General features: G+C 43.1%; 1 protein-coding gene across 2 annotated transcripts; it reads left to right on the top strand.

Moving 5' to 3' along the window:
• The first annotated feature begins 3487 nt into the window (after positions 1–3487).
• Positions 3488–27828, top strand: SERPINE2 (serpin family E member 2). Of its 2 annotated transcripts, XM_065640024.1 has the most exons (10): positions 3493–3570; positions 6040–6200; positions 17458–17732; positions 20251–20478; positions 21453–21650; positions 24133–24331; positions 24479–24579; positions 25596–25682; positions 26241–26324; positions 27148–27828. In XM_065640024.1, the coding sequence occupies exons 3-10, from the start codon at positions 17477–17479 to the stop codon at positions 27183–27185; spliced, it is 1191 nt and encodes a 396-aa protein (XP_065496096.1). In that variant the 5' UTR covers positions 3493–3570; positions 6040–6200; positions 17458–17476; the 3' UTR covers positions 27186–27828. The 2 variants fall into 2 exon arrangements, with proteins under 2 accessions (XP_065496095.1, XP_065496096.1); XM_065640023.1 differs by lacking the exon at positions 6040–6200 and having other exon boundaries at positions 3488–3570.

Genomic DNA, 27828 nt, shown 5'->3' with positions numbered 1-27828 from the left:
AAGCGGCCAGCAATCTGCTGTGTTTGCAGAGTTGAGACAAAGTACAAACTTTTTAATCCTCAATCCAGAGCTCACCTAAAAAAAACTGAAGGCCAAATATTCCTCTCAGTTACACCAGTGTAAATTTAGGGAAATTTCATCTGAGTTAATGTACTGCCAGGTGGTGGATTTTGCCTCAGATCTCATTATCTGTTGGGCTTCTGGTTATACTCAGCCACTGTGTGTATACACATATACAAAGCAGTAATTTTTGCCAGCAAGGAGAATCAAGCAGAGTTTGCTATATAAATCAGCATTTCTCAGTCAATATGTTGCAACCCCTGAAGGGGTTATAAAAACCATCTGGGGGCTTGTAAAGTGCTGAAAATTTTATAACAATCTAAAGCAAAGAAAATGTCATTTCTTCCAGTCTACATATAGGAGCACCATTCTCTTGGCAACCTGTCAAAACCATACATGAAACAATAAATTCTATAGGCTTATCACTTTTACCATAATTTTTTACTTTAGCTTTATAAAACATGTATGTGAACTGTGAAGTTTCTTTTATATAGGATTTCCAATCTAAACTGCTTGAAAAATGGTGCTCTAAAATTTTTGGCCTTGAAAGGTGGTAGTTTTCATTAAGGGCCTCCGCCTTAGTCTTCTCCTAAGCTGCTTGTTAAAACTACAGCCTATTTTGTCAAGCTTAGGCTTGTTTGTGTTGGAGCCAGTTTTTCTATTTCACCATGACTTTTTGCCTGTCAGCTTCCTCTTTAAGCCTAAATCATACAGGGGAACATCAACATTTCCCTCTGTGGGAAGAGATGTTTTGCTTCAAGTGGAAAAAATGGATGAGATTTCCTGTATTAGCAACTTGGTGTACAGTTTGAAATCTGCCCTTTCTAAGGTGAGATACCATCTGTAGAACCTCTGTGCTTTTCAGTACAGCCTAACAGCACATGCCGCTTGTCGGTAAATTTTGCTTTCATGTACGCATCTTTAATCTCTGTGCATAGGTACTTATCTATGAAGTTAATTCCAGTAGCAAGCAGCTATATCCCACATGCACCCACCTAAAGGAATCTATGCCAGATCTTGCAGTGCCTCCTGTGGCTGAGTTTCCCCAGCAGTTTAAGCCAGTCTCACTCCTGGCTGCTGTGGGCACAGCCACTTTGTTGTTCCAGTAGCTCCAGCATGCATCAAGCCTCCTAAAAGACTCCTTCAGAGAATAAATTCAGGAAAAAAGCTCAGTGTTGGGTTTTTTCCTTGCCAGGATCAGGTGGATCACACAAGGGCCTGGCAAGCAGCAGAGGCTCTGAGACCCCCAGAGAAGTACAGGAAACAGGAGGGGATGGTTAACCGTTTAGTGGGCACAAATTTGATCACCTCAACTATTTGCTAATAAGGAGAAACAGTGATTTCTTGCCAGGATGAGAGGTGGTTGCCCACAGCTACTTCAGTTTCTAGCTATGTGCTACACAGCAACAAGGAAGGGGAGGAGCAGAATTGCAACTCCAGTGTCACTGCACTGGAACTGTGCTGTCCAAACTGGGTGTAAACTAAACTGAACCTATTTCATGGTAATTTGTTTGGAACGTAACTTCTCTTATCGCTGTCCTGTTGCTACTGAAGACATACTACAAAGTTTGCACCTGCAAAGGCTGGGTTCAGATCCAAGCTGAGGGCATTTGGGGGCTTGGCTGTTGGCTTAGGTCTTCAGCCTTCCAGACTAGAGCCAGGCTTATTGCCCCAAGATCTGGGTGCAGCTGGCTAGTCATGCTCTGGCTCTTCTGCCTCCTTTCCATAAGCCAGATTGTACCAAAAAGTTCCCAAAACCACTCAATGGAATTTTTCCATGTGGTTTTCATGAGTTGGGCAAGAGATCTGACATGGTCTATATAGCTTTCCGTCTTCATCCCTGAGAGAAAGTGGATACTCAAAGGTTGTCCCTGCTAATATGAAAAATCCTGCAAAAGGTGGGAGGTTTTGTTGCTGTTCTTTTTAATTCATTTCTATTCTCAACTCAAAAATGGATCTGAGTTTGTAGAAATGACGCCATGAAGTATTTTGGGAAGAGGAAAAGAAGACAATTTTTAATTAAGATAGAAAAATTAAGCTAGTTAGTAAATGGCTAGTTAATAAATAGCCTAAGAAATATCCACGTCTGCTGGCAGTATCCATGAAGAAAACTTTCCTCGGCAGCCCAGCCTGCTGGTGCCAGCACCTTGTCTCAGCCAAATTCCCCTTGCCCTGGTTGCGGCTGAGCTCCACGCGCCGCCACCTCCCTCATCCTGCCAGCCAGCTTTCCGTTTCAGCCAGGCACAGGGGCTCTCCGCGGAGAGAGCCCACCTCCATGGACACAAGGCTCTCCACCTTAAACGCCAACAGCAGCTGCCACCGCTGCTGCTCCAGTTGGTGCCAGGAGATGGGTTGGATTTTTTTTCTCTGGATGAGTCCAGACTCCTGAGGGAAGAAATGTGGTTTGTTGCGTACTTGTCCTGTTTCTTCAAAACTGGACTGTGCCATGCATGTGAAATTTTTTTGAAAACAGGTGCAGAAAGGACGACTTAACGAGGCAGTGTTGTCCACTGCTGGACCAACGTGCTGCCTGTTTCTTTGGAGTTGTCAGCAGCACCATTTCGGTATGAGCCTGTTTCTTTGGAGTTGTCAGCAGCACCATTTCGGTATGAGCCTGTTTCTTTGGAGTTGTCAGCAGCACCATTTCGGTATGAGCCCGTTTCTTTGGAGTTGTCAGCAGCACCATTTCGGTGTGAGCCCGGGGCTGTCGGTGAGTGTTAAGATTGACATGTCTTTTCCCAGGGTTACACTCTGCCGTATCACAGTCGTGCCCATGCTGTTACGCTGGAGTGGCAGCTCACCTGCCTCAGCTCCCCCCTTACACGCTTTGGGAAGAGTAAAACCCCAACGCTACAGGCGCGATCGAGGTCCTAGGCCACTGGCACACATCTCCCCATCCCCACTGCTCGAGGATGGCGGTGCAGCGGCCCCGGCTGTGGGGACCATGCAGTATGAGGTGCCCCTTCAGCCTAAATCCTCCAGTCTCCCAACGCCGCGGCCGGGAAGGGGCCTCATGGTGTCAGGGGACGTGTCAGCCCTTGGCCTCACTGGTCTCCATCCCCTCGCCACCCCCTGCTCCGCTGGCCATCCTGCCAGGCTGGACCTTGCACCCGCCTCTGCTTCTCCTTCTCCCGGCCACGGCTGGAGCGTCTCCCCGTGTGCCAGACAGAGGGGCCAGAGCTGCCGGCGGGGTGGCTGCGCAGGGGCACGGCCACACCGGCGGACAGGCCTGGGGCGAGGGGACGCGGCCGGCCGTGCCCGGCACACGAGCCCCGCGCCGCCCCGGCCGTGCTGCTGCCCGCGGGCGGGCTCGGGGCCGGAGCGGCGCTTCCCCCCGCCCCGCTCCGCAGCAGCTCTGCCCCGAGGCGGGCGGAGGGCCGGGCGGGGCGGGGCGGGCCGCGGGCCCTATAAACGCCGGGCGCCGCCGCGCTCCGGCCGAGCGGCGCGGTGCGGTGCGGTGCGGTGCAGCTGCTGCTGCGGTGGGACCGAGCTGCGAGCCGCCCGGGGGAGGTGAGCGAGGGCCGGCCGGCCGTGCCGCCGCGGGGCTGGAGGAGGAGCGGGGGCGGCGTGCGGGCTGCGCGGCGGGGGAGGGAGCCAAAGTTTCCCTGTGGACACCCCGGAGGCCGCCGAGGGGTCGGTCCGGCCGCGTTGTCCCGGGTGCCGGCGGGCTCTGCGGTGCGCTCTGCCCGGTACCGGCTCCCACAAGTTTCTCAGCGCCGGATGCGTGGGCGCTGTGGCGTGAGTGGCTGGGTCTGGCGTGGTGAGTTTCTTTTTCTTCTTGGTTTTTCGAAAGCAGGGAGGTTTTGTTTCCCCCGCAAGAAGTGTGTTTCCAGGCTGGCAGTCCTGCTCCCCTCTGCCCCCGGCGTCCCCGCCGCATCCCGGGGCGGGCTGGGGACCCCGCTCCGCTCCCACGGGTGCGAGAGGGGCGGCACTGCCCCGGCGTCGGCTCCATCCTAACAGCCGGAAAACTGGAAGTTGCTCGCTTCATTACTGTCCACTATGAAAACGAGCTTGCTTTTCTTATATTGAAAAAAAACAAAAATCATAGATCAGTTAGTAACTGAGATTTTCTTTGCATATCGAGCGACAGAGAAACAAGAGAGAAGTATTTACAGCTATTGCAGCTTGGGGAGGAGAGTGTGTGTATATTCTGTTATTGAGACAGGATTTAGATAGTGCTGGTGATATCAATTGTGTGTTGAAGCAGAGAATTGATTAGCTAAAACTCTTATCTTGGCTCCCTTTTGAATAATGTGGGAGTGTGCTTCATGTACTGGCTTCTGGGAGGTTTTGGAAATGCAAAGTACGCCTCAGGAGAAAGTCTTTTGTCTCCTGGTTAAAATGGTGTTCAGTATCTTGGCTCAACGTTGTGCAACATGGGAGGATCTCGACAAGAGAAATAAAACCTTTGGAAATAGTATTGTGCTAACAAATAGGTGCTAAAATGTCAGATTTCCCTTAAAACTCAGGAATATCTGCTTATGGATTAGAGGCCCAGTATGATTTATTTCTCTCCCCCTTTCTCATGCCTGCATATGATTCTGAAATGTGGTTTGTTTTTTGTGGTTTTAATTGCGTTCTTGGGCAACTTCCTGAAAAAGAAACCTGGTAGACCGATTATTTTTTTCACTGGACTGAAAAATGATGACTTCCCCCTTCACTTTTTCTTGTGTGAGCATTTAGTAATGTTTTACCCCCTGCTTTCCACAGGAATTCATTAGAAATATGGTTTTGTAGGGACTATTCACAAAAAATGTATGTAGGTGTAAGCAGCTATACTGTCATGTAGCTTCAAAAAAGGGGATAAGCTGCAGAAATCCATGAGCAAAGTGAAAAACAGCTGCATGCCTGATGAGTGATCAGATGAGTCTTTAAAATGTGTGAGGTGAAGACCAATGCAAATAAAAAGACAGAATTATGAAGTAGATTGATACAAATACATGTAAGATATGCTAGCTTGGGATTTTAGCATTTTATGAGGTGTGATTAAACCCATGAGGATAGCAGCTGTTTGGCACAGGAGTAAACTTTGAGTAATGAATGCTAGTTCACAGCTTCTTTACAATTATGGACAAGTTCTATGTCAGAAAATCTGTCAGCAAATTTTGTCAATGCTCTTAAGATGCTGAAAAGCTGCTTAGTGGGACATTACCCTTGCATCTGCTACCTAGGTACCAGGATGTTATAAAAACACCTCTTTGCTTCAGATGGTGATATGACCATCACTATAGACAACTGCGTATATATAGTTCCATGTACCTTATGTGGGAGGTGAGGTAAACTAATGTTAGTACAAAAAAGAAAACAACAGAAATCTGCAGTGGATTTTGTCTCAAGGTGTATAGGGAAGTGTGGAAGCTTCTGTTTGGTGTTGTCATTGACAACCAGGAGAATAGCATGTCTTAGTGACATGTGGAGACTTTTAGTGTGAGTCTCTAAATTGCACAGCCAGAATTGTGTTCCAGTCCTAAAGCTTCTTAGCAGCATACTGTTAGGCAGAAAAATGTCAAGCAGTGAGCCTAGTAAGTTGCACTAGGTATTTTTAGCCTAGATTGAATTGTGTGTGTATGTATATAAATGTATAAAAATAACCACCTCACCTTATTGCTAGGAATTAAAATGGAGACGTATAAATTGCATACACCTGCAGTACGGGAACTAAAAAGTTCAGAGGGATCTCTGGCTAAAGATTTCTGTTGCTTCGGTGGTGGTGGGCTCAGTATCTACCTGGTTCATGTAGCTGGTGCGGCTTTTGATTCTTGCTGGGCAACTGTGGTGCTCGTGCTTGAAAAAGCTGGGGCTCAGTGGAAGGTTCTTCTTGGAAGCTGGAGTTAAGGTTGTCTGGACTGCCTGGATTGCTTAATCACAAGCAGGCATGAGACAGCATGCTTTTGTAATATTAATTAGGGGGAAATCCAGCCTAATCATCAGAACACTTCCAGTTAGTTGGTCTGTTAACTGGATTCTACTGTTCTTTAGGGTCAAAGGTTTTATACATGGGAAGACAGGGAAAAGATGGATTAATCATCACTAATCTCTGAAGTGTTGCTGGATGCAGTCATCTTTGCATGCCTCCAGGCATCCTCCCAATCACCTGTGACATGACTTGCAACTCATGTTTTACAGCAAAGTACTAGCCTGTAAGTACCATGTAATTCAGTGCGCCTATACTAACCATAAACAACTTTTGAATAAGCAGAGTGATATAAAGAATTGCTTCTTTTTAGCTTTGGAGAGCAGGTAGCATGGCATAGACAATCACAGAAGAATCTAAAGATTAACTGTGTAAATTAAGAGAACTATGAAAATATTGAAAGGGTTTTTAAAATTCAAGTAAATAGCTTCTGTGTGTGAAAATAGGAGAAAGCTGAATATGTGTAACCATGTACATGTTCAGGTGTGTCTCCTCTGCGATGGTTAAAAGGACGGGGTGAGAGGAGAGCAGAAAGAAATTAAAATAAAGGTGGTAGCATTCTACATCTGTAGCTATGCAGATGTTTAGGCTGGCATGCTATGGAAAAAAGCTGTCCTTTGTTCTGCTTTCTCCTGTCTCCGCTTTAGTGCTAGAATCTGGTTCACTACACAGCTACATGAATACTTGTGCAAGCACAGAAGAGGTCACTGCTGAAGTTGGAGCCAATGATCATCGACAGGAGGAGGATGGAGCAATTTTAGTGGCAATGCTAGTATGAGCCACAGTTTCTCGAGATGTTTGTCACAGCCTTGAAATACACTTAAGTGCTAACCGAAATGCTTTATTTATCCTTTAGCACCTCTTCTTGTGCAATGTCTGTGGAAACACATGGGTTTTGGCAGCTACTGTATCTTGTCTGTGGTCTGGTGTTCACCTTTAATGGCCAGAAAGATGCCGTTGCTTATATTTCCAGGATGAAATCAGGAGGTGACTCATGCTGGGGTCTGATAAATATGCCACAAAGTGGCTTAAGTATGAAAGCACGTTCATCTTGTGGGTTGATCTTGCCATGGTGGAAATCTCAGTCTTGCTGACCGTACTCAGCAACATGATGTAAACCATGTGCTTCAGGCAGCCTCCTGTTCACTTCCTAGGCTTTAGAAACAGTGATGTGAAGTTCATTTTAGTATCTTGGGACCATGACAGCAATTATGGAAGGCATCAAGACTTGATTACCAGTGAGTTCTGAACTGAAGACCCCTGCTCAAGGCTGTGTGTATGTAGTGGCCTCAGCATGCAGGTAGAAACTGTTTATTTGTGAGAAATATCAGTTGTCAGCAGACTGTAAGCTACACGCTGGGGCCTCCACCAGCAGTACTGTGAAACTTTGCTACATCTTAGCTCCCTTAGTTCAGCTGCTGTGCAGATGATACTAACTTGTGTTCATCAGCTATGTAGCTTTGACCAAGCTTTTGTTTCTTTTTAAATGCTTTTCATGTTATTTAACAACTTGAACTTTAAACACCTGTTCCCACGGAAGGGCATGTTGTGGTACTTAGCGATGGTGCTTGCTGTTTCTGAGGTGGCTGTGTCATCTTGTCTGAACTGTAGGCTTTTGTTGGCTGAAGGTTGTGAGTGGTTTTTGAGGTTTCTTGTTTTAATAGGAGAGGGGCAACCTCTCTCATTGGCTCTGACAGGTTACAGGTACAAAAACAAGAGGAGAACTGGACGTACCTTTGACTTTTCCCCTTCCATTCTGTTATCTTCTTTCTTTACAGCGTAAAACGACCTAAGAAATTCTATATAGAAGTTAGTGGGTTTATCTGTTAGTTCCATATCTCCATCTTGTTATGTACCTTGCTCTTCTAGAAGAAGTAGTTCATGGAGCTCTCTCAGCAATGAAGCAAGCTTGAGGCCTCCAGCTGCTCTGGCAGCTCAGCTTAGGAGGCTGCTTTCCCAGCTAATTGCCTGCTTCCTCTGCTGAGGTTCGTCATCTGCGTTACAGAAATAGCCATGGACTGCGCGGAGGCTTCTCAGCCAACGCAGCTCACAACTCTGCCTACAGACTTCCAATCTGAGCTGAATCAGATGGTTTAATATATCAGGTCATGACCTGCTCTTGCAGGATTCTTGTGCATAGTTCGTATTTAGTTGTCTCTTTTTTCTGTGGATTTAGGTCTTGCCTTTCCAGAAACCTGTAGTAAAGCCAGTGGGATTAATCACAAGCGAGGTCAGATTAATGAAAACAGTGCGTTTTCTTAACTATAGGTCTTCTAGATAGCTGTTCGTTCTCTTATTAACTGGTTAATTTTAAGTAATCTTGCAGATGACTGAGGAGGTGTCTGTCTGAGTAGACAGTAAGGGTTCCCAGCCCATTGCTTCATTCCTGCATCATTACTGGGTATGATTCCTGCATCCTTACAGCATCTGACTTCTGGTGCTTCTGTGGTTGGCTGGTTCTGTTTCTGAAGCTAGGGAGGGGGAAAAGATGGATGTAAGTAAATGTCTATATGCTGTAAAGAAAAATGTAAATATGCCTATCCTTTTTGGGTAACATTTAAAGTGGTTCTAAAATGGTTGAGAAAAGGCCAATAGAAAATGAGTGTCTGTTTCTGTGACCTGAAGTATGTTTCAGTGATGCTGTCCTAGAGATAGAAAATCAATGTTGTTTTCATTTTTTAATATTAATAACTTTAATCCTTGGCTACATTACATTTCAAGAGTTATATTTGTTATTTAGTACTTCAGATAAGAACAAGGTTTCTAAATTCACTTGCAAATAGGAAGCCATTGATTGTAAACATTGTACAGTATGTTTAATAAATAAGTGAAAGGCTAGTCACCTATCACTTCGCAGATCTCCAGTCACAAGTGAAGTAAGTTATTAGAACAGTGTTCCTGATCTCTCCAAGTGTTTTTCAGGTGGTATTATTCCCTAGATACAAATGCTTTAAGCTTCATGTCTTGGATATCAATGAGTTTGTACAAGTTCTTATTATGAATAGAGAATACTGGAGTTGTTTCAGTTTATTTTTATGGTGAAACGAGTGTATCAAATACAACTGTGTAACCTTATAGAACTGCCAACACTGTTATTACCATAGCCTTACCTCCTGTAGGAGGAGGAATAAGTAAAAACTTAGCAATGTTGAATTGCTTGCATTATTTTAAGTGGGGTTTCTTAATGGTGACTTGGAAGAATGAGAGCCTGTCTGTTACTTGTTAGCAGTTCAGCATCTCTAACCAAAGCATGTATAGGGTTTGCTTAGATATCATGTGGCTGATATGTCCTGCCATCTCTCTTCGCTTCCCAGAGTATAAAAATAATATAGCTACATAAAAAAAACCCATTTTCAGATGTGCTGTAAACCCAGACTGAACCATAGGGTGTGGAATGATTGGATGATCTAGGGTAAACTAAATAAAAGGTGTAGAATCTGAATAAAACCAATTGTCTCCTACTCTGCAGCAACCCACATGCCTTGTCAAAGCTTTACTGAAATTTTCACTATTGGTTTGAGGACTTGATTCTGTCTTTAACTTTCATTATTTTTTTACAGAGATTTTTTTTTTTTCCTTTGCTTAACAGTTCTCTAGGTCTGAGTGCTACAGATATTAGTATCTTAACCCTTCTGAAGAAGGATGTGTAGTGGGAAGTTCTCAGTGTTCTATCTGCTCCAAGCACAGCTCTCCATGCAGTCTAAAAGTGGCCGTAGAGCCATCTCCAGAGGGCTGTTTCTCCTGTCTTGGACTGGGATGTGCAGGAGATGGAACATATGCCACTGGCCAGCAGATTAAAAATTTCCTGGGGAGGGAAGGAGCAGGTTTTGGTTTGTTCTGCAGGGGTGTAGAGGTGCGAGACTCCTGGTATTAGATGAATCCTGCAACAAGTGGAAATGAGTAAGGGTACAGGGTTTCCCTTTAATATTATTTGAGGAAGAAAAGAAGGTCAAATACTGTAGCAGAATTGGGGGTTAAGGTAAAGGTGGTGGTGAGGGACCTGAGTCGGTAAAACAGCAGCCATTATTAGTCCAGCACCTTGTGGAGTTAATAAATGTGTACTTATGCAGCCTGTTACCAAAGAGTTAATACCCTATACCTTATTAATGGGAGCGTGCAATCCTGGAGGCTTGCCTTTGGTTCTTAATGAGCCTGTACTTGCATAGTGAGCATTGTTAATGTACAGTAAATGTGGGAACTGTGGTTCCACAAGGCTTTTCTGCCACAAAAAATTAAAATGGGAGCCTGGGTTATGAACCTGCTGTTAAATTTTAGGAAAATGCTTTAATCGTCAAACCATTGTTGCCTCTACTGGAGTCAATCCAGAGCAAGAGGGTATAGCCTCAGTGCCATGTTGTGAAACACTACTGTGCTGCATCTTTTTGGGAAACTGGTTCTGCAGCATTAGTCATGAGGGGCTGACTATCCCATGCTTTTTCTTCATTATGTTAAAATCACCACATTGCATGAAGAACTTAAGATGAACAAAACCACTTATTTAATAAAGGGACACCAGTAAATTGAAAACATAATTCTCTTTAATCTTCCTGATACTGTAAGACTTGATTGTAGATCTTAGAGAAGGCTGTGGAAACTCTGCTTTAAATACAGGAGCAAATAAGACATAGAAACTTTAACAATAGTTGTTGAGCCTACCATAATGAGAGAACAGAGAAAATTTTAAAATGGTGATAGAACTGCGAAGTCTGAGAATTGTCTCCATATGCCCCCTGCCCTGTGGTATCAGAAAACTGCGTATTTGCTTCATGAAGCAGAGCTCAAGTTGGCTTTTTAAATTATGTACCAATAAGGGAGGGAAGTAAAAGCAAATGATAATGCCTGTCTGTGTTCTTGAAACTCTGAGTAGTGCTTGTGTATGGTTACAACTAGGTGATGAAACCAAAAGCTGTCTCTGGTCAGCTTTATGAAGACCAGTTTCACATCATGCAGTGAACTACCGTGAGTCACCACGAGACGGTGTAGAAGGCAGATCCTGGTGAGAAAATCAGTCTGGTTTATGAGCAGGAGACACTAGTCATGAGGCTACAGAAAGGTTTAAATGGAGCTTGTCCACCTGTTCTTCATGCTAAACAGAAACTCCCCAGAAGTGGTGGTCAAGACCCTTCATAAAGAAGCACTAAACTCTAGCTTTCTGCTCATGAGAGCTGTGCTTGGACAAAGAGATGGTTCCTGTCTGGGTCCAGCCAGTTTCACAGGTCGGTGCTCTGCTGGGAAATTCCCCCTTGGCCGGGGAGGCTGGCCAGACACGGCTGAAAGGGGGGTGTTCCAGATGGAGATGGTCCATCTTGAAGCAAACACAAATGCACTGACAGAGAGAATTAGAAATAGAGAGAGAAGCGATAAAGGTGGAGAGAGGAAAGCCTCAGAACCAGTATCATGCTCTTTGCACTTGTGTGCAGTGTTGGCTGCGGCGCCTGAAGTCAGACCAATATCTTAACATACAAAATGTTTTAAGAAACCTACCCTAACCCCCCTAACAACCCTAACCCCCCTAACGACCCTAACCCTAAAACCCTAACCCTTCCAGTTTCTGAGTACATGGTTATCTCATGTTGACAGTAACTTACTCCTCTTCAGAGCAATATAAGTACCATTCAAAAGCTAGCAGTCATCATTTCTTAGAAACACTCTGCATATACTAAACCTTCCAGGTATTGAGTAATAAAAATCTGTTTTGTTGTGTTAGATATTTTTCATGTGACCTTACATCTTGATATAATGTGGCTTGTATTTTTATATCTATGGGATGTCTGTAGGGTTTTTCCTCACTTTTTAAAAGCAGGAAGCACTGGAAAGAGTTGTTACACGGAAGGGAAGAGCCAGCATTCAGGATGTACCAGAAAACCTGGAGGAAGATGAAACATTTCACAGTTCTGTTGTGCGGAAGAAGCCGCTTCTGAACTCTCCTGCATTAAGACTGCGGGTCCTGCTGCTCCAGACCTGAAAGCATGTTTAGATGTAGCAGAGGCCGAGCAGCATGGTAGGAGAGGATACTGAAGCTGAAGGCTTTGGCATAGAAGAGGCTTAGGCAGAAGGGGAGTTGTGAACACCTGTGAGGGGGAGAGGAGAAGCCTAACTGAGAGGCTGGAGTGTTTTAATATGCTGCCAAGTGTGCATCATCTGAAAAACAAGACCCAGCATGTGACCTTTCCATTGCAACCAGAGTGGTCCCATTGCTTTGGAGAAACAATTGTGGTGAGCTGAGCCAGCTCCTAAATGACTGTTAACAAGTCTGGTTGAGTATTTATTCAGTCCTGCTGGAGAGTTAGTTAAATGCCCGAAGTGAAATTGCTTTCTCTGAGCTCACATGTCAGTTGAAATAAGACTTTTAAATTAGTAGCACAGATGGCACTGACAAGGAAACATCAACATCTCAAACTTGGAGAAGTCCTCAAATGTTTTTCCCAGGCCAGGTTTCTCTGGGCTCACAGGCTTCTTGGTGCTGCCGCATGGGCTCAGGGTCTTTGAGCTTATGGGGTTTGATAGAGTGAGACCAGCAATGCTGCAAGATTCTGCTTTTAGTTTTGCTCTGTTTAGCTGCACTTGCTACTGTTTTGGTTACAGGTATTCACAGAAGTGAAGTCTGGTGTCTAAACTTCCTTATGCTTGATATTATGTCTTTAAAGAAACTGCAGAATCCATCTTGCAGCTTCAGGAATGAGTCTTGTGGGTTATAGTTTATTGCTGTTGAAGTCAGGCTTCAAAACAAACACTTGGAGCTGTCTCACAGGATACCAAAATACATACAGTACTTAGTGCAGTCAGTACAGATACCTAAAAATTTATGTGCAGTTCATGATTTCTTCCTCTATTCACTTCAAACTGTTCTTCAAGCTCTCTGGGACAGCTCTTTTCTCTAACTTACACTTTAAATCTGGGTATGTTTCTAGCTCATGTTTCTTATCTCAAACCAAACTAACTTCTCCATTTCCTATGGGAAGAGTGCAGCAGCTCAGTTTGGCTCTCTGAAGACGAAGTCCTTCCTAAGCTGGTACTTTCCTATAGGGGGATCTCCATGTTCAGCAACTTTTTGTGCCTGGGGCTGAAGGCGTAACTTCTACCTGCTCCACCAATGCCGTTCTAGACCCAGATCAAACAGTCCATGTCAATGTAACTTCGCTTTTGTACCAAGCGTTCTGTAAATGAAGGCTGAAAGCATCGTGTCGTCTTTGACATAAATACTTCCATAGTAATAACTTCAGCCAAAAACTTAAACTATGCATTATGCGGGTGATCGAAATAGCTGAGCCTAGTGAGAGTTGAGTACACTGCCTAGTATGTGTGAGAGGTAGTGTCTGCAATGCTGGCTAGAGGCCGAGGTCGGCTGGAGATTGGTAGCCTGAAGGCATTTCATCATCCGTCATGGAACAACACAAAACCACCAGTGCAGATACTGCACACCGTAGTGTTCCTCCCCTGCCTTGCCCAGAGCTCTGTGCCTGACCGGGCTATTTGTCTAAAAATAGCAGCTTAAACTAGGCTTTGCAGTTGGGTACGGGTACTAACTACGACTTCAGCATGGTGTACAGGACTTGGTGGGGTGCAATTCAGTGAGGCAGGGCGAGTGAGATAGTTTGTGGTATGCTTGCCATGGAGAAGGCATCCCTCGTACAGCTGAGTGCATAACACTGTCATCGGTTTTGTTCAGAAACTTTAGCGTTAGGGTTAAGAACTGGATTTGCGTAACATATTAAATTTAAGGTTTATTTTCTGTCATTCTCTAGATGCATTTATTTGCATCATTGTCAGTATTTCTGTTGTCTGTTTAGAAGTTTAAGTTGTGGGATGTTGTCTTTCCTGTAAATTCTCAGTCTAAGAAGTGGGCAGCCTGCCTTGAAGAGGAGTTTTTAAATTTTTTTTTTTTAGTCCAGCATCTTTCAAAAGCCCACATTTATGTAAATGAATTTGCCTATACACCTTCCTTCTTCTCTTTGTGAAAATATAGAGGTCATAGGCAAAAAATGCCTAGCTTGTATTTTTGTTTGGCTCACTGAAGCATTAGATTCAGATTTAACTATCACTAAGTTTTTAGCTTCAACGTTATGAAAGCTTGTTGAAAGCTTTTTGGTATTCTGTATAGCAGGTCAACTGTTTTCCATCCTACACATCCTACATACTTCTGGATTTTTTTCTCCTTACACTGTACTTAAGCTATTTCTTTCAGGTTATGCAAATGCAGTTCTTGTCACTGAACTGCATAGAAGTTGAATATACTGAAATCCACACCAGCAACATTAATAACACAAATGCCACTTCTGCTTGACAAGGACATTAGCTCCCCAGTTACCTGGTTAAGCTACGCAATGGGCATGACGGAGCAAGAAGTGACTGCTCCGTAACTAACGCTGAAAAGCAGTTCTACTCTTTTTCCCATGCTCAGAGCACTGCACAGCTTTGTTTCACGTATCTGCTGGAGATTGTGCTCGGAAATGGAGACCAACCTGCATTAATGGTGTAGCAGGAGGGAGAGGCTGGTCAAGTAGGGAGACCTTTAGGGAAACCAGGTGAAGGAGGCAATGATTTTTCCCTGAAACAACAACAACAAAAGGCAAAAATCCTGCAGTAGTGGCCTTGGGACCAGAGTTGGGTTGTTTTGACAAGGCTTCACATGTGTCCTGGGGAAAATGCAAGGGTGTTGGTAGCTGTCACCTCAAGTCTGTCAGGGGCTGTCACCAGTGAAGTCAAGAACTTGGCACCTGCAATATATTCTTGTAAAGGCAAAGAAGAGAGAAATGTCTGATTTCAATTAGGTTTGTACAGATGCAGTACATAAATGGCAACAAAACATTGTTTTATTTGGTTTCATATAAGTGTCACTCCTGTTTTTGTCCTTGTAATATACTTCTGGCAATGTGATGCGTCAAGGGGTAGAAACACTCAAAACAGCCCAGTGTCTTCTGGTTTGCCAGCTGGATCAGGTGGAGCTGCCTCGATCAAAAGCGTGGGTTTCAGATTACACCTCAAATTCTGTGCTCTGATTGCATTGTCTGTCACTGTCCCTGGTCTCCATCACTACATGGGACAGGCTGTGTTGCACTGTTTGCTTGCTTGTGAGTATATCTACTAAGAATCTCTAATATTTCTGGGGTTTATAGCTTTTTTTTTTTTTGCCGAGGTACTAGGTAAAGGTGGAAGTCTGATTAATATTGGGATTAAGAATTTTTGTTTCAACTTGTTTCCCTTGGGTCTTCTGGTAGGGAGAAGAGATGGTCACCAAACCGCCAAAGAGAACCCCTAAAACCGAAATGTGGTTTCTCTTGGAGTGGCAAGCCACACACTTGCCTCCTGCAAGGCAGCATTGCCGTGTGTGTAGAGCTGCTGCCTTGGAGAGAGGGAAGCCCTCCACAGAACAACAAACCTGGAAATTCCAGGTGGTGCATTTGTACTAAGATCGAAGAAATCTTAAGAATATTACTTAATATTAAAAAAAAAAAGTACAAGTTCATTTTCCCTGTCAGGCTACTGGCCTACCCCATAACTGCTCCCTGCTGCAGCCAGTGGTGTGGGACACAGGACATGTCTAGAAGTGTCACAGAACCTGCTTCAGGGGGTTGGGCTGTGTTTAGGTTTTGCTCCTGCAGGTCCCAGCTGCAGCCACCAAATCCAGTCTAGCTTTCCAAGTAAGCTCGAGTTGAAGATACCAGTTGATGGTTGGTACGGAGCTCCTTTGGAAGGAATTGTACCTCAGTGACTCCAAAAACTGCTTGGGGGGTTAGTAGGTTGATGGGAAAGATTTAATTAGTGGGCAGGCTGTTAACCTGCTTTATAGAACAGCACTTTCACTTTTTCTTGCATAACTTAAATCAGTCTGACAGGTTTCTCTGGTCACAGCTGTATTAACAGTTGGGTTGGGGGGAGAAAGATGTCTCAACTCCTGTGTTATTTCCAGTTCAGCATTTGGTTTATTCCGTGCTGCAACGGCAAATTTTGATAAAGCCAGTTCTGTCCCCTGGAATGGTGTAGATGGAAGTGGAAATGCTGTCTTCATTACTTGCAAGTGGTTTAGCACAATTAAAGTACATGCTATTAAAAGATGATTAAATGGATCTGTGCAAACACCAGCTGGTTTTCTGATAGCGGAGAGCTCCGGCATGGTTTGGGCTTGCAGCGTAGGTGGGCTGTGCAGTGGCAGAGCTCCGGGTGCTGGGACCCTTCCCGGTGAGCGGGGGGCGGCTGCCAGTGGTGCCTCAGCCCAGGTGCTCTCCTGCCTGGGTGCTGCTGGAGCCAGAGCAAGTGTGCAGTGCTGAGCAGAGGACCGGAGGGGAGACCTATTTTGGGTGGTATGCAAATGTCATTTTAATCAGTTGCATGCCTTCTGCAGCCTGATTAGCCTTTGGGGAGCTAGGGACCTTTTTGACTCCTCAGCATGTTTGAAAGACCTAACACCTAAGCGTGCTCTTTGGAGCACCAGTGTCAGCTCAGCAGGGGACCAGGCTTGCTTGGTGATCTGAAAATGGAAGTGAGGACTCTTGAAATGCACAGCTGAAATGTCTTAAAATAAAAATGTTGTGATTGAACTTCTCAAAGGTGAGCAGGGAAGCTCATTTCATGATATAGGAGATTATTGCATGACTATTCCTGCAGTTACCTGTTTACCCTAACAAAAAAAGGATTGAATATACTTCATGAGGAGGAAATACAGCCTTGTAGTTACACTACCTGGTGTTTAAGATTTGGGCTCGGTTCTCTAATCAGTTGCTGAGACATCCTGAACAACCTGTTGCTGGTGCTTGTGCCTCAGCTCCTGAGAGTTGAAGGGTGTAAGCATACTGAATGCTGTTGAGTGTTAGGTCTGCAGGCAAAGATGAGCCTATTTTGAATGAACTTCTTTCTGTACTCATTAGCTGCTGAATTTTCTTAAATGGACAAGTACAGGCTAAAATCCAAACTTAACCTTGCATTTTAAAGTCTAAAAGTCATCTTCTATATTCCCATCATGGAAAATGCCAGTTATGCAGCTAACTCTTATTATTCTAGGCAGGTGTAAATTCCCATAACAGAAGGTCTGTTTGCATATGTATACATGCTTCTGTTCACTGCAGAAAATGATCTATAAAATGTACTGTGCATCACATCTTAGTGGGTGAGGACCATATCGCAAGGCTTCTTAGCACTAATTTATCTTAAAGGGCAGTTTAAATAGGATGCCAAGACTCCATTTAACTGAAACATGAAACTAACTGAACTTGTGTGTCATTGGGAGGTAGTCTCCCAACTTGGTCCTGTTATATAGTCACTGATACATAGCTATTTTGTAGTTATCTCTGCTTTTGGAAATCCTTAGACCTAAAATACTGGTAGCAGTAAAATGCAGGTGTGAGTCCCATGCCAGAGCTCTGTGAACCGTGTGCAGAGCATGTGCAAGACTTGCCTCCTCTTTAGGTAAATAAGAATTTAAGTTGAAAACAACAATGCTGTGTTTGTGAAAGCTGACTTAACTTTCCCCTCTTGTCCTCTTACAGGTATCTCCAACCAGAAATCATGAACTGGCACTTCTCACTTCTCTTTGTTCTTGGGACGTTAACATCTGTATGTTCCCAGTTCAGTTTTTATCCTCTGGAGGAACTTAGCTCTGATGTTGGAATCCAGGTCTTCAATCAGATAGTGAAAGCTAAGCCTCAGGACAATGTTGTTGTTTCTCCCCATGGGATTGCATCAGTCCTGGGGGTGTTGCAGCTGGGTGCTGATGGCAAGACAAAGAAGCAGCTGACAACTATGATGAGATACAGCGTAAATGGTCAGTGATTCCTAAGCTGTTTTTGGGTGTGATTTATGTCAGAATCTTCCTGTTGTTTTGAGATGGCTTTCAAAGTGTGGTAGATTGCATCATACACCAATTAACTCTGTTTACCCAAGCACAAAGTGGACGTGTTTGAAGTTAATTGGCCATTTGAGTATGGACATGTTCGTATACTGAACTGGCTTATAAGCACCTTTGTTAATGACTTCAGGGCCCTGGCTAGAACTGGCTTCATCCTTGCAAAACTGATTTTCCAGAACAGTGTCGATGGTGGTCCAGTGCCAGCACTATGGGGGAAGGCTGCAGTACCCCATTTCAGGCTGTACCGAACAACCCTTAATGTGCCACTCCTTAGATAACAGGGCAAAAAAATAGTTAATTCTCATCACCATGTTGAAACCAATGCAAACTCTAACCATGCAATTGATACTTTCACTTTGATGCTCGTCAGCTTTTTTCATTTGTGTTTCTGCTGTCAGGGTCCCTGAATCTGTAGTTCTTGCAGTGCCCTCTTTGTGAAACAGCCATTCCCGCGTGTCTCTGTGCCTGACACTGCATGAATTTGTGTTCATATTCCTCTGCCAATGTCAGCCCTTTGAGAGGGTGTAGGCTGAAAGTTCTTGCTGCTTTACTTTGCATGCTGAGTATTTTTGTGTTTGCCAGCAAGACTTAATATCTCAGTGCCAGCATTCTACCTTCCTTCCAGGAACAGGAAACCCTCCAAGAACTAAGTGCACATTTAAGTCTTGAATGGTATTGCCGTATAATGTGTTGTCCTGTCTTCATTTGCTTTGCTGTTTTGGTTCTGGGTTTAATGTACAGCAAAATGATTTGTCAGCTTTGTCAGATTTCTCAGGTCTAAATGTTGTAGATGGAAATCTCTTCATGGGATAGTCAGCTTTCGGAACACTTGAATGCTCAAAATATAAGTACTTGCAAAAATTTTGAAGTGTTATATCAGCTGTTTTCATTTGGCCAGCAGACTTTCTAATCCTAACTGTGAGACACAGAGGTTCTCAAACTCCTTAGAAGGTGGCCAGTACCATGTTACAGGGACTTGTTATGGGATGCTACCTATCTCTGCACATATCTCCTCTGCTCTTGTTCATGATTGCCTTACAGTCCTTTGGCAACTACAGCAACTGCTTCTCTGGAAAGGTAGTAGTTGGAAAGTATTTAATTTATCTTTAGCTGTCTTTTAATGCAATTTAGCAGCGGGAAGCAAAGAGGAGAGCCAGCATGATGAGACCAGCCAGCTCTCCCCGGACCACCAGCAAGTGCTCCGTGGACCACCAGTGGTCCACAGAATACAGTTTGAGAACCTCTGTTATGGTATGTTCTCTAAAAGAATTTGCCCATAATATTGGAGAGTGAACATGTAGAAAATCATACAAAAGGTACTGCCAAAGCATTCATGATACATGAAACAGCAAAGCCATCTGAGGCTTTTTCTTATGTGCAGCTAAGAGAATAACTCTGAACTAATTTATTCCCTTCATATCTCTCATCTCAAGTTTGTCTACATAAGGAAGCAGTTTGGAAATGTTTCTGCCTAAATTGTGTTGGAAAACAGGGGTAACCGACTAATCACTGCTGTAAAAACAGCCACCTAAGGATCCTGTTCAATCTGATGGTTAAATACGAGTTTGCTTGCCTGCCAATAACTTCCCTGTGTAGACAAGCACTCACTCATGAGCCATAACAACGGGGAGAACTGGGTATGGTGAACATAGCAGTTCTTCTGTGGTGCCATATGCCTTCTCTCATACACAGCGAGGGAGCTAGTGAGTACTCAATATGAACTGCTTTCAGATCCTAGGGATTTTGACTATAAGCACTGGAATCTACTGCTTTCTTTTTTTTTTTTTTAATTAAGTCAAGTTCATATGTTAAGGGATTGACACCTGCTTGTAGTTGATTTAGGCCAGGACCTAGTCCTTAAGGAAACTAAGACTTGACTTGAACCTTACTACAGAAATCTTGACAGTTCCTTTCTTCTCCAGTAAACGGAAACGAAGGATGGTGAGAAAACTACATTTGCTTCGTACTCTGAGGTTCAAGACCACCTGCATAATCCTGCAGACCTGTTGACTCTGAGCAGGCTGAGCCCTAGACTTTCTTTGTCACTGTCACAGAACTGACAGGTGATCTGGGCTTATGATATGAAATACATTTTGGAACAGTCTGTTCTGTGGAAAAGTGTGGTTAGTAGCACCACACTGAGGCTTGGACATCAGTGTTATCCCCAGACCCGTCTGTAGCATTCTGAGCAGACAGCTTGAGGGGCAGCAGGCATCACAGTGAAGGTCACGTTTTTGTTGGGAAACAGTAGCATTCTTCAGATGAGAGATCAGAAAATGGTTATTTTGGAAAGCCTCTCCGAATGCCTGCTTTGCTCTCTTTTTCTAGTCCAGCATTTAACATCTGACCTTTCATGTCATTAATAGTTGCATATAAAGTAACTGTTTGTTCATCATCTTATTCTAAATTTAAACTTGCTGTTCTTTCCGACTAGGAGTTGGTAAAGCGTTAAAGAAGATAAACAGGCTCATAGTCTCAAAAAAGAATAAAGACATTGTTACAATTGCTAATGCAGTGTTTGCAAAGAATGGCTTTAAAATGGAAGTGCCTTTTGTTACAAGGAACAAAGAGGTGTTTCAGTGCAGTGTCAAGAGTGTGGACTTCGAGGACCCAAATGCAGCATGTGATTCCATCAACCAGTGGGTGAAAAATGAAACGAGGGGTGAGTATTTGTGAGTGCTTTTTGTGCATGGCAGGGTTGTGTCTGAAACCTCTCCAATTCAGATGAAAATACTGGGGAAAGGTGTGGAGGTAAAAAAAAATCTCTGCCTTGCAGCTGAAAATTGCCTTTAAGCTGGCCTCGAGGGATGTGTATGGTGTGTGTCCATCTGCCCATGGGATCAGGGAACTTCTGCTGTTCTTTGCCCTCATACAACTGTTGAGAAATCCAAGCAGAGTTCTCTTGGAGCTATGCTTTCCCAAACATAAAAGATGCTTTCAAGTAGCTGAGATGTTTGAGTCAGTAAATCACACTTGTGGAAAGCTGTAGAGCAGTTCAGCGTTTGCTCTTATTCCCCTAAACTCTTGCAAGATATGGCTGTGTTCTTAGGAGTCGTGTTTAGTGGAGGATTTTTAATTAATCCTGACTTGACAGAACTCTTCATGGTTCAAGCCTCTTGGCATCTAGTTGTCAAGCTTACATATGCTAAAACGAGAGATCATGTTTTGCAACATATTCACAGTCTAGGTGAACTACTTGTATGGTATCTCTTGGAGTTAAAACCAGTGCCTCCTGGATGTGAGGAGTGTGTTAATGGCGTTGGATGTGGTATTTGTGAAAAGAGGCTGTTGAATTCTTTCTCTACCACATCACCAGTCTTGCATAGCGATGTTGCAAGCAGTGTGTGAATGGGGAAGTGCTTCAGCTGAAACTATCGCCACTGCAACATGGTCTTAGATCTGCTCACATCCTGGAAACATCGTTCTATTGATTAGCAAGATGTGTTTGCTTTCTAATTATCCCAAAGACTTACTTTTTGACAAAGAACACCATTGGCTTTATGAACCTCAAATGTATTGCCTATGAGTTGGCACACTCACAGATCAAGAGCCCTAAAGTAATATGTGCTTCAGATTCTTGGTGAAGAGTTGGCCAGCATTGACAGCAAATGCTCAGGCTTTCTTTATTTCTTCTAGGTATGATTGATCAGGTTGTAGCTCCGGATGATATTGATGGCAGTTTGACCAGACTGGTTCTAGTAAATGCTGTGTATTTCAAGGGCTTATGGAAATCCCGATTTCGACCCGAAAATACGAAGAAACGTCCATTTTATGGAGCTGATGGGAAGACCTACCAAGTTCCTATGCTGTCCCAATTATCTATCTTCCGCTGTGGTAAGCTCAGTAACTCCCACTGCCACCAGCAATGGTTGTAAAATTTGCTCTTGTCCTTCCAACTGAAACAACAGTTTGCTGTACATGTGATCTTTAATGGTATTGCTTATTGTAGCCGGTGTAGGAGGCTTTGTGTTAGAGAAGGATCTGATACTGCTGAGGTATGGATGAGTTGCTTGTTCAGGGTATTTAATAGTTGCCTAAGGTCGAATACTCTGTCAAAGTACTTCCTTATCCTGTTGTTTTTAAAAAGGAAAATCTGAAGTACCCAGACTGAGAGCTTTGCATGATACTTAAGCTTTGTAGTAATAAGAAATCCTTATTTTTTAAGGGTTGAGAATAAAGGAAAACTACCAACAGAAACGGAACCCTAGGGTTTATCTGGTGATGAGCTGTGTATGAAATACAGATTGGAGTAGAATCAATCTATATTTTGCTGTATAATAAAGAAGTGAGATTTGTGCAGTCCCCAGTCTTGTGGGAGCCAGAGGAGCACAGGGTCAGTGTGTCGCTGTATCTCTCAAGGTGTGAAGCTGCTCTTCAAATGCAAATTGAGTCACAAAGAAGTTCAGCAGGTTCAGCCAGATTCCCATCAGGCTCTCAGAGCTGACACAGGCAGCTCCATGCGACTGGCAATGTACATCCCAGCCTCAGTGTTGCAGCCCTGTGGGGATTCCATTGGCCAAAGTAAGATTGAAGCGCTGATAAAAGAACCTTTTGTTGCGTCCTTCCCAGAAGACAGCAGTGCTGCCTGGAACACACTTCCATGTGTGCTAAATGCAGTCTGAGAAACAGGCCTGAGAATACAGCTTGCTATAAATCAAATAAAAATCAAGACTCGCTGTGCTTTTAAATGCCTAATTTTTCTGTCAGTAGTGCTCAACTAATATTAGTAGACTTGTGTTAAATAGCTGTAACTTCCTGTCCCAAACCCACATATTAGAGCAGATGTAATATTTTGAGATAACTGCTGAAAGTGTGAGTGGGGGAGGTGGGCAAGCCTACTGCAGTATATGCTGCTTATCTGTGGAGTTTGAAAGAAGTTCATAACTTAAGATGGGCTTTATCAAGACTATTTTAAAGGCTTTCAACTTTTGATTTGGATGCTGCTTAAACTCCATTATGCTGACCTATATTTAAGCTAGAAAAGCTATTAAGGCTAGAAAGGAACAAGAGAAATACTGCCAAGCTAAGGCTGGTTTTAGGTTGGGTATCTCTGGGTATCCTAACACAGGGTTTCTTTCTTATTTATGCTTGCAGAGGGATTTTTAAAAGCTTAGATTTCTTAAGCATCCTAAATCCCATCAGTTGACTGTGAAGATGAACTGCCCTCCTGTTTGATATGCCTCAGTAGTGGTGATAGTAGCACCTCACCGTCGGACAGTTTACTTCTCGTTACTGTCCTGTAGTCGACTGATGCAACAGTATTTTTAATCTGTAGGTCCTAGTCTGAAACTACTGTCATAGTAAAAGGAAATAACTGCCAAGCCTGACACAATTTGTGCAAAGTAAGTGCAATACTACCAGTTTTCAAGCAATACAAGCTCAGTCAAGGCAGGTTGCATGGCCCTGGCAACGAGAGTAAATTTCTAATGAAGATGTTGACTTTCAGCTTGGGCTGACAAGCGCAGACTTATATAAAGAAAGGGGAAAGATAATAAGACCTTACTGCTATCCAAAAACTTTCCCAGAAACCCTGTCTGTACTTAAACTGACAAGTTTTCACTTGAAACTCTTGTAAAAATCATTTGCTTCCCAGTCACGTGCCAGAAATCCCACAGTAACCAAAGGGAACTTGGAGGAGAGGGTTGCTCAAAGACAGCGTTCCTGGCACTCACTGTAACTCTTGGAGCATTGCTATCTTGCTCCTTCTCATCTAGTTGGCCTCCTGTGCTGCCTCGAAGTGGCTGCTCTCCACTGCCTCGAAGGACTTAAGACTGATTCTTAATGAGATTCTTATTAAGCAAGAAAATTAAGTAAATGCAACAGACTACTTCAAACAAGAGCTCCTCCAATAACTCTTGGAGGAAAAAGAGCTTGTCTACAAGATCTCTTCAGTTTGGAAAGATAGTCTGCTGCTTTTCCTTGCTGCTTGTTTTTCCTTGCTCAGTCAGTTCTGGTACAGCTGAGATCTGAAACAGAGATCCTGCTGATTCACAGACCTGGTGATTTCCAACAGAGCTGGTTTATCACTCTGGGCTGATGAGGTTTGGAAAGCAGTAAGCATATCAAATTCAAATGAGTGTTTGCTCCATGGTATCATTCTGTCTGTTTTTTTTGTCAAACTAGTATCTGTGCAGACCCCATGCCGCTTTTGAAGGTTGCCTAGCAGGAAGCCTGGCACTCTGTGACTCTTTAAAGTCACTTTTCAGATGGGGGCAAAGCTTTCCTGACAGACTCTGACAAGCAGTAGGTGTCTGAAGGTAAAACAGAGATTTAAGGCTGTGAGAATTATGGCTCATTAACTTCGCTTATTTTTTAGGCACTACAAGTACTCCAAATGAGCTGTGGTATAATATTATTGAATTGCCATACCATGGTGAAATGATAAGCATGTTGATTGCTCTGCCTACGGAAAGCACAACGCCACTCTCTGCTATCATTCCTCACATCAGCACAAAAACAATAGGAAGCTGGATGACAACCATGGTAGCAAAAAGAGTGCAAGTTATTTTACCTAAGTAAGTACTACTAATAATCCACTTCTCTTTCAGGCAATGTTTTGGGAGTTATATATGCATTCCTTCTCCGGTACAGGAGGAACAGAGCATTTAAGGCAACTTCCCTGCATAATACTGATGCCCTCTTTTTTCATTTGTTCCAACTAGATTTACAGCAGTAGCAGAAACAGACTTAAAGGACCCTCTGAAAGCTCTTGGCATTACAGATATGTTTGACCAGTCAAAGGCAAATTTTGCAAAAATAACAAGTAAGTTATTTTTATGGAAACCATGGTGGTCTTTATTAATAGCTTTTGGCACTGAATAAAGCGCTGTTTCACCGATGCAGTTGTCTGTTTTGTCTTGGATAGGTGTTACCATGACATTGGAGCAAAGTTCTATTTTGTAGCCAGCCAAGCATGGCTGTTTGCTTCTATTGAATGCTGCAGTGGCTTTTTTCCACTTGTCTTGTATTACAGCAGTAAATCATGTTAGTCTGCATCTTAAGATTTGATAGTACAACTGGAGGGTCTCAAGCGTTGTCTAAAATCTATGGAAGGACTTCTAATAATACCATACGTTAGCGTGCACCAAATACTGCAACTGCAGTATTTAACTTTTCCCTGAAGTATGTCTTCAATGACTTAAATTTTCTTGAGCTGTAGGAAAGCTCAAGGACTAAATTCCCAGTTAAGGGACTGGACCACACCAGAGCTGTAAATATTAGTATTTGAAAGTGGGGTGTAGATGTTTTTGAATTTATGGCTCTAAAATGTCATCTTATTTCTGTTCTCTGATTCCATTAAACTCCTGATTAGCTTCTACAGAGGGGTCTAACAGAAAGGCCTGCATTGTGCTGGCTTAATTTGAAAATAAATTCCTATTTTGCACTGAAAGTGAAGTGTCTTGCTAAGTGCCCTTTTTTTCTCTGTTGAGATAAATGGGAGTGTAACAAATTCAGATAGCTTTTTTTTTTTCAGTCATTTCTTTATTTAAAACTAAAAATGTAAGTTAGCCCTTCTAACATAAACCATCAAATAAGAAAACCTAGTAAATGGGGAGGAGGGAGGAGTAAGATAGGTTATTCCGTATTTTTTTGTAATTACAAACTTAGTGACTGTATTCAAAGTTATTACCAGTAATGTTCTTCACTGCAACTTTATGATTTCAGCAGGATTGTAGCAGCTTTTATTCTTACCCATGCTAGCGTAGCTGCCAGCCACAAGGTGCTTCAGGGCTCTTGCAGTTTGTTTTACTGAAAACGCTGTTCTCCTTGGGTTTTCAGGAACAGAAGGTCTTCACGTATCTCATGTTCTGCAAAAGACAAAAATTGAAGTTAGTGAAGATGGAACCAAAGCTTCTGCAGCAACAAGTAAGCAACTGTACTGATAACTATCAGACTTGGGAAAACTACGTTACAGGGCTGTACCACTAAGCATTGATAGAGCCCACTTTGAGACCAGCGCATGGATGTGCCCTGGCTTCAGATCAGATCAGTTGATGGATTTTATGTAATTTCTCAGGAAAATCCCAACTTGCCAGTATTCATCAGACCATTGGTACTCTCTAAGAAATATAAACAGGCTTACTTCTAGAGACGTGTCTTCTAATAGTTAACACTTTGGCCACCAGCACAATGTTCCTGGCTATCCAGATGGAAAAGAGGACTTAAGCTGCTACATCCTTTGTGTGACAACCCAAGACTTCCTTCCAGCTTTCTGTGGGTCTTGTGTTTTGTCTTTTTAATGTGGTTCCTACAAGAATAACATGTGACCTCTGCAGCTTTAAGCGTCCAAATTGTTAGGTTTAGGTATTTCTCTCTACCTGTGCAAGCTTCTAGTATACATTATAGGAAACTTCACTTTGATAGAGTTTATAATGTGTTGTGGTACTCGCTTTGTCTAACCTGAAACCTTATCTTTCTTGCAAGCTGCAATTTTAATAGCCAGGTCATCCCCTCCCTGGTTCATAGTAGACAGGCCATTTGTATTTTTCATCCGGCACAATCCTACAGGTAAGCAACATTTATATGTACTTTTTTGCTTAAAAGTTGAATATTAGCTATGCAGTAGAAACAAAAGAAGTCTGGAGCTACTGAGTAACTATCACTTCAAAAAAAATCCTGCAAGTATATTTTATGCCTTTATATTAAATTATCTTATTTGGAGTACAACTCAAAACAGGAAAAAATATAAGTATTGGCTGCCAAGTTAACAGAAACCAGCATGGCAGGTTCATGGTTACAAAAGAACAGCCTTTAATACTCATAGCTCCCCTGAGTGGAGAGCAAATAACTCTGTTAGGGACAGCGAATTGGTGAATAGGACCCATCTTTCTGATGGGCAATGAAAGAGTGCTAGGGCAAAGGCTAGAATAGGGGCTTTGAGGATCCAGGGTGTTGCCCCAGCCTGCCATCAACAGAAGTGAGTGTTCCAACATAGCGATCGTGGTTTCTTTGCAGCATGGGCCGGCTCTGCTAGAACAGAGCTGCCCCAGCGACTGTGAATAACTCATCTACTCCTTGCAGTGACATGCGTATGATGGATATGCTAGTTAGTAGGGAACAAGATGCAGCTGCCAGCAGCAGGGAAGAGTCTGCTCCTGGCAGCAGTCCCCATCCCAAGGCTCCACAGAGCATCAACAGAACTGTGTGTCTCTAGAAACATGAGCTGGCCACCGATCCAAACATAGGTTTCTCTGGGCTCACAGACTTGAGGGAGGCTAGACAAGCCTGTGACGAGGTGGCTTGGTTGTGCTCTGTGGACTTTGTGCTTTCATGGAAAAGTTTAACTGTTTTTACAGACTGTGGTAATCCTTGTTTTCATTTCATCCCTCAGGTACAATCTTGTTTATGGGACAAATAAACAAACCTTGAATGTGGAAAATACTTTCTTCAAGAAGTACACAGACTCATGTGACACACCCCTGTTCTGTTAAATATTTTGTACACTACTCTTTGACTTCACTCAAGCTAGTTTTAACCACTGACTAGGTTTTGAAACGGGAGTCGACATAGTTCTGGCTTTGTTGGGAAAAATACAGATTGAAAACTACAGTATCTCTTCAAAATGTCTAAAAGATTCTCTAAACTACTGAATGGTTACCTATGCTAACAAACTTTTGAGCTTTTTCTGTATCTACTAAGAGTTTTATGTATGGCTTTTGTGAGAGGATTTTAACAAGGAATGATAAACATTTCTATTCATGTTGGTTTCTTCTTGTGTATGGAAAAGGTCTAATTTTGTAGATACCGCCTATCAAGATTACTTCTGGTTCTTGAGTATCTTGGTTCCTGGATATTCTTGGCAGAAAATAGATTAAAAGTTTAGCAATTTTTATTTTATATACTGCATGTATCACTGAGAGTTTTTAAACTAATGTGGTGTTAGATACACATCGCATTGTCCTGTCTTACTGTAATGTAAACTTGTCATTGCTAGTATACACTTTCTATTGGATTTAAATTTTATATTTGTTTTTGTACAAAGGAAAAAATAAAACTGCATTATGAACAGTCA

This window comes from Caloenas nicobarica, chromosome 8 (assembly GCF_036013445.1).
Source record: "Caloenas nicobarica isolate bCalNic1 chromosome 8, bCalNic1.hap1, whole genome shotgun sequence".
Classification (NCBI taxonomy): domain Eukaryota; kingdom Metazoa; phylum Chordata; class Aves; order Columbiformes; family Columbidae; genus Caloenas; species Caloenas nicobarica.
Note: the sequence above shows the minus strand (reverse complement) of the source record. Positions and strands in the feature narration are given on the sequence as shown.

Coding starts and splice junctions, on each gene's coding strand:
- SERPINE2 (XM_065640023.1), top strand. CDS start 17,477: ATGAACTGGCACTTCTCACTTCTCTTTGTTCTTGGGACGTTAACATCT. Junction 20,479..21,452: donor GGTGAAAAATGAAACGAGGG/GTGAGTATTTGT, acceptor TATTTCTTCTAG/GTATGATTGATCAGGTTGTA. Junction 26,325..27,147: donor CATCCGGCACAATCCTACAG/GTAAGCAACATT, acceptor TTCATCCCTCAG/GTACAATCTTGTTTATGGGA.